We start from the raw sequence: 7,003 nt of genomic DNA, 5'->3' as shown, positions 1-7,003 counted from the left end.
TTTTTCCTGCTTTCTTTGATTGAAAGTTGTGAAATGCAGTTGAGTTACCCAGAGCAAATAGAAATTATATCAAAAGCGAAAATTTAAAATGGAGCTGGCAAGCTGTAAATTGGGTCACTTTCTTCTACTAATTTGTTAGAATTGACAATGTCACACAAATTTTATCTATTCTCTCTCTGTGTGTGAGTTATGAAAAAGTTCCAATTAGTTAAGGACACGACGATTAACAGTTGTAACTTTAAAGTACCAACCTTTTTCGAGCGTTTTGTCTCGCGTGTGGTCTACCAATAGCTTGATAGCCCTTAGCTTTGAGAACTCGCTTATGTAATTGTGTTTTATGTTCACTTCAAAAGATTGAGTAATCTCAAGTTAGATTTAACGACTGTTAATTGTGGGTATGTCCTCATAACTGTGCTTTCGTAAGATGTACTCACAATTTTGTTTTACGATTAATGGGAGATTGAACTGAGATTTCAGTTAAAATAATATTAATTTTGATCGGCTTATTGAAAAGCTTGTGTTAGTATAATCCGATTTTTAATTCGAGGCAGTAAAATGACAATTGCAACTGTCATTTATACAAAAAAGGGTGACCCGCTACAATAGTGATGTTTGGAAATCTTACTACGACGATGACATTTAATCATGCCTTATTTTATTATGTATCAAACATTTACTATTTCTATTAATTGAGCTTTTATAATTGTAAGTTGATTTAAAATTTGTTTTTCATCCAACCACTGCATAATGTCAGAATTCATCCCGTTTGGAGTTGAATGCGCTCGACTTTTCTTGCATGGTACGGTGCTTCATCTTATACCAGCACCGCATTTGGCTTTAATTTTATAAATTTAAATTATTATTTTTTTTACATTTAAAAACAGTCACCGTGCATGTCTTTTGATTAATTGTCGTAAATATATATTTTTTTATACAGAGCTAATTTGATATATGAATAAAAAAATGTAAGCTCGACTGACTTTTGATTGTAATAAGTCGATTCTAACACATCACTATTTATTTGGAATTAAAAACCTGCCACACTGGCAATGTCATTATACTGCCTCGAATTAAAAATCGGACTATAAAGGTGTAGTGATTTTTGTATAGCTTTAGATCGCGGCGCCGACTTTAATTCTGTTATAGTTGCATTGGGCCTATAAGTTTAACGAGTTTGAGATATCCCCAAACCTTATTGTGTCGCATTTGGGAGAGCTGTTTGGCCATGAAAACGTAACATACAGGCAGACATCATACTTTCATATTTAATTATAAGTGTGAATTGAAACTACGAACAGGTTAGTTCTTAAAATATACTCTTAGATATGAAGCTAGGTATACAATACAATATTTACAAATATTACTGGTTATATTGTGAAGTTATAGACACTTCGCGTCTAAATCAGATAACACTACATTGTATCGTAGAACCTAGGCTTTTGTTAGGCAATGGTTATGTAAGAACCACCATTGTGAATACGAAGGAGGCTTGGCTGAACTTTCGGAGCTTTTGTCTACAACCTCTAAAGGCTTCGTATAATATAAATGGGGGTACTCTTGTTAAAATAATGCCTATTCACCAGTTTCTCGACCTAAAAAGACGTTAACTTTAGGCCATTTTGTACAGAACTAACAGTTATATGACGTTTTACTTATGACTTAACAATGAACCTTAGCACTGCACTAAACTTAAACTCTAAACTCTTCAAATTATTTACGTAATAATATAATTTGAAGAGTTCAGAACAAGAACCTTTGCATGAATAAAACTTGGCAATATCATTGGTTATACCAGTTTTTGATAAAAGCATAACCGTTATACATACATATCTAATAATAGTTTACAACTAAAGTGTTATTTGCCCAGATTACCCAAATTGCTTACACAAGCATAGCAATGACAATGAAAATAGTATGACGTTATTAACCTCAAAATATAATACACCTTTGTCTTACCAAGCAACGTTCGCTATGCTAATAAGTGAATCATCAACCCTTTAAGAGGTAAACCTTGGCTATTTTCTGACGTCACGTCCTCTTCGTGAGACGGAACCGCGCTTCCTTCACTTTCCGGTCGGTTGCACTGGTCCCTTGCCACCATCACACGGAGAAAAGCTATTGTTTCAAGCCATTGTCCCTATGAGGTGTCGTACCATAAAATTGTAAGTGCGTAATTCTTGGAGCTTCGATTTGCCAACGCTATTGAGTAATAGCTGCAAGTCGTTGGGTTAAATGCAGGTTTAGAACTTATTTTGCAGATAAATGAGCTTTGTGTGTGCTTTGTCTTGACTTTCGACGAAATTCTTGCTACATCATATAATATATATGTTAACTAAGTAAATTTTTGTTTGGAAGTTTTTAACATTATCATTTTAAATATTTTGTGCAAATGCAGTACCAGTACAGGAGAAACATTAGTTGTTTATTGTGACGTATGATAATAAATTGCAGTTTTCTTATATGATTATGCATTTAGATGGGATTTTGTATGAATCAACTGTAAAATTGTAATATATTAGATAACAAGTCATTCACAAAAGTGATTAAGTAGGTACTTTGTTTGAATTAGTATAACATTTATTTATAAGGTAGGTATGCAAATTGCACACTTCACTGTCTAACGTATTGCTAAAATATTCCATTGAAGAATGTAATGAAAGTCAAAATACGTTGCTATAACAGCATCAGTCATGCTAATCTTGGCAGAGTTCTGGCACAAATTCAGGTCACATACTATATCTATTCAGCCGACTCTTTCAGAATATGCCGGACATGTGTTCTGACTATACTGTACATGTGCAGATATTCTGTTTATATCTTATTGTTCCCGAAATATTTTGAACGCGATTGTCTTACATTAACTAGAATAGAACAGTTATGACTTTTGTCAGGCAGTAAGAATAATGTTAATGTACGAATTTAAGCATATTATGCGTTGGATGAACAACACAACTCGGCCGCTGTTGTTCTCGTCATTTTTACAATAGTCTTACAACGTGCCTTGTTTTGTAACCGCCACGATCAATGCATTTTATAAGTGTCCCCCTACACAATACTCACTCGAAACTTGTCACGAAAATTCAATATAGATGCGTCGCGTGCCCTTTTGCCTGCTGTTATTACTGTTCTCTGGCGCTGCGCGGGCGCATGTCACGAGGGGCCCTCACACGTGCCCCATTATGAATTCAAATCGTCTTTCAACAAAACGAACAAATGTGATACAAGATTATGGGTCAGGATGTGCCTTTTTAAATAACTATTAAAAATAACTATCACACAACCATGCGTTATGAATAAAAATACAGTCTGAATATTGTTCAAATAATTCTTATTTAATGTTGGGACAATGGATCACATAACTTAATTTTTAGAAACTAAAAATCGTAAAACTCTGCTTCAAATAAGCAGTGCGAAGCTGGTGTTATAGTTTCCTCTTCATATCGGTCGAAGTTCGTAGTATCGCCCGGTCCCCTGTATTTTGGAACGAATGGTGGCTGCGTTCGACAGTTTAGTATTGATTCCCATTCGATGCCCTTAAACCACTTGTGATTTTTGTAATCCATCACCCCATTTTTCATTACACCGTAGCGATGGCTTATGTCGACTTGGAGAATGTTACGTATTAGATCTCTTAAGTCACTGTTAAAACTCGATGGGCACCTGTATTTTCCACTTACGATTTTCTCATATGTCTTCATAGGATCATTAGCATAGAAAGGTGGGTAGCCAGCATTCATTTCGAAAAGCAAAACACCAAACGACCACCAGTCTACCGAAAACCCGTAACCTTTGCTTAAAATAAGTTCCGGAGCCAAGTATTCCGGCGTTCCACACAAAGTCCATGTTCTACCTTGCAATATCTTACAAAATCCAAAATCTGTTATTTTCAGGTACCCTGATTTATCAATCAAAATGTTTTCTGGCTTTAGGTCGCGGTAAACTAGGTTACAAAAATGCAGGTACTCCAAGGCTAAAATTACTTGACTTGCATAAAATTTCGCTAGTGGCTCTTCGAACTTACCCATTCGCCGTAGATGGGTGAACATTTCACCGCCTGGTACGAATGGCATAATAAAATAGATACAACTGTTGTCCTTGAAACTGAATTCCATGCAAACTGTGAATGGGAACCTGATTGCTTCTAGAATGCGCTTTTCGTAGAGCGTATGTTCAACCTGTTTCATTTTCACTATCTTTTCTTTTTCTAATACCTTCATTGCGTATAATTTGTAACTTTTCGAATGCTTTAATAACACTACCCTGCCAAAAGCTCCTGTACCTAGGGTTTTGATTCGCTCCAGTTCAGTGAAATCCATGTTTAGTTTTGCTCTCTTGCACCAGGTCTCATCGAAATCATTTTTTAACTTCTTCAGGTATTTAGTGTACTGTTGTTGCTGTTGTTCTGTGTATCCATCGTGGACTTCAGTATCAGTTCTGTAAGAAGAATCCTTTGAGGGTCCAGCACCTTTACGCGAATACATTTTTCCTTAGTAATTAATTTACGTTTGAGATATGATAAACTATTTTCACCATAACCATCGCGATCGTATTTTTTCATAAATAATTATGACGAAAACCGGCGTTTGTATTGCCAGGAAATTTGTAATTTCCTATCTGAATTTCGCCGGGTACCGAGGATATGTTTATGTTTTAACGAGATCGAAAGTTTGGGAGGGTGGAAGAGGTGCGGGACGAAGGGTGAACGAACTGACTGAGGGGAATAGGTGGAATCAGCTGTGTTTAGGGGTGACACGCCATGCCGCCGACAGCCGGTCGCCGTCCCGACCGGCGTATTGATCAGACGGCACGTGTAACGTGCATTGCTGCAAAACTTGACAATACTACACAGATTTCGGTAATTTTTTCCTTAAATAGGTGCCATTCGCCCACACCTAAAAGGTTTCTGAAACCAACATCATGCTTCCAACCTTTCGACTCCTAATCGCATTATATGGTATTACACAGCAGTACTTGCCTAATTATCCAACGACTAGTGGTCTAGACTTGTTACAGGTTTACCTAATATACCTATTTTCGTCTGGAAGATTATAAAGTACTTAGGTCGCCGTCACACCGTTACTGACACTCACTCTTATCGCTTTCTTTTGCAATTGTTATACTAAAATTAGTTCTTATTATGCATCATTAAGGTTGAAATGCGACATGACTATCGCAATAAAATCTATGGTTCGTTATAATACCGTTATCAAACGAAGCGTACTCGATCGTATGAGTATACTACACTCCATTTTTACAAGTATGACGCATATTTCGAATTATGACTGCTGTTGTAGTCGCGGTACATCCGATCCACATTCTTAGAATACGTGATTCTCCATCAGATAATGTTGAAGAATATTTTCCGAAATGTTCTTTAAGCCAAACCGGTAAGGGAGGAAACTAATTAGTACCAATTTCGTGCGCCCTTTGTGTACGAGTTCGTACTGTACGAGTTTCTTCGCCATTAATCACCTTTAGAATGACATTAAATAAGTACCATATACTGGACACAGAGGATCCCTCATTAGTAGTAATTTGTAGAAACTACTGATGTGCGGTTTCTGTATCCTAATTTTGATTTACAGACCAGCATTGTACATGGTAACAAAAATCGTAATTGAATGAATCATAATGGGTCGTGACAGTAAATGAACGCTTGTTGACAAATTTTGCTTCAGATGTAATTAAAAAGCTCAACTGTTGTCCAGATAAGTGTTCTCAAGAAAACAATAAAAAAAGCAGTTCAGACTTCTATTCTTGTATTGGTTCTGTCAACTGCCTATGCCACAGGTGCATCTTAAATAACATTGGTTCATTAATTAACTGTACTACTAGGTAGCAAGCATTCTTGTTCATGTTGGGTCATCTCATTTGCATTGTTCGAGTGATTTGTTATTCAATCTACACCGTTGTCACTTCATACTATAGCAGTACATGTTAACGGGTAAAGCGTTCGATTGCCACATCAAGTCATTGCGAGTAAGCTTTCGATTAATGGCTTCAACCGTTGGTTAAGACTGTTTGCTCCGGAACCAAAATTAACACCAAAATAAGTTTTTCATTCGAACTGTTATATTCTTGGGTGTTTAATAGTGTTACGCTGGATGACTCTACTATGATGTAATTTAACCTCAGTTACGATAGGATGTGTGTTATAATCATGATTGCTACCAAGGCCAAGGCTCGCACTGATTGCTGTACGTGATCAATTTGAATTACTATTTTTTACTAGTTTAGCAATTACGAATGAAGTTTATCGCCGGAAACTATCAGACACAGTATTAGCTATGTGAAACCTTACATGGTGTCTATTCAGTAGCTTGAAAGGTGAAATGCAAATTACGAACTCAAACGTGTTTTCCTTATTTCGATTACGTGACACAATAGACATAAATCTAAAGTTCTTTGTACTTTGATTAAATAAACCGATAAAAAATAGGCTGACCATTTTGGTATTGTTGCAATAGTGATAGCCAAACCTTTGAGAGCTGGTTGAGATTTATACGACTCGGTCGCCGGTCAAGGTTGCGGAGGCCCGCAGTCCGCAGCGCATGTATCAGTAAATTGGCACCTCACCAGACATTCAATCTATGCAATATATTTTGCTACACCAAGTGTCGCTAAGTGTACGCAAACGGCTTTAAGTGGCACTAGATAGGTCTCAATTAGTTAGGATTGTTCTCTAGGCCAAGCAACTATTATTGTGACCAAAATAAAGTCGTGACGAGAAGTTATTTGTCATCAAGATAGTAGCTGATATTTTTGTAGGCGGCAGGATGAAGAAAATAGCTACAAAAAAGAAGTCAACGGAAATTTAAGGAGATATTTTTGTTTATTTTTTTTCCATTTTTGGTATCCGGCATTGTAAGGACTACAGGAAAAGGCACGTTAGATAGCGAAACCAGGCTCGTTCCATAATACCACGTGGTAATGACGGTTATTTTTCGAGGACATACACCAACGTAAAAACTAGACTGTAAACTCGTTCCCAGCAATTCGGTGC

The 7,003-nt window shown here is 36.7% G+C and overlaps 1 protein-coding gene across 1 annotated transcript; it reads right to left on the bottom strand.

The window, feature by feature from the left end:
* Window positions 1–1,086: 1,086 nt before the first annotated feature.
* LOC113501435 (cAMP-dependent protein kinase catalytic subunit alpha-like) lies at window positions 1,087–6,217 on the bottom strand. The gene has a single exon (XM_026882566.1). It carries the CDS (start codon window positions 4,479–4,481, stop codon window positions 3,375–3,377), a length of 1,107 nt encoding a protein of 368 aa, XP_026738367.1. The 5' UTR covers window positions 4,482–6,217; the 3' UTR covers window positions 1,087–3,374.
* Window positions 6,218–7,003: the final 786 nt, after the last annotated feature.

The sequence above is a fragment of the Trichoplusia ni genome, chromosome 15 (assembly GCF_003590095.1).
Source record: "Trichoplusia ni isolate ovarian cell line Hi5 chromosome 15, tn1, whole genome shotgun sequence".
NCBI lineage: Eukaryota > Metazoa > Arthropoda > Insecta > Lepidoptera > Noctuidae > Trichoplusia > Trichoplusia ni.
The sequence above is the reverse complement of the archived record's forward strand: the minus strand, read 5'-3'. Positions and strand labels throughout refer to the sequence as shown.

What these genes read in the sequence shown, in the direction of transcription:
- LOC113501435 (XM_026882566.1), bottom strand. Translation starts at nt 4,481, where the DNA reads ATGTATTCGCGTAAAGGTGCTGGACCCTCAAAGGATTCTTCTTACAGA.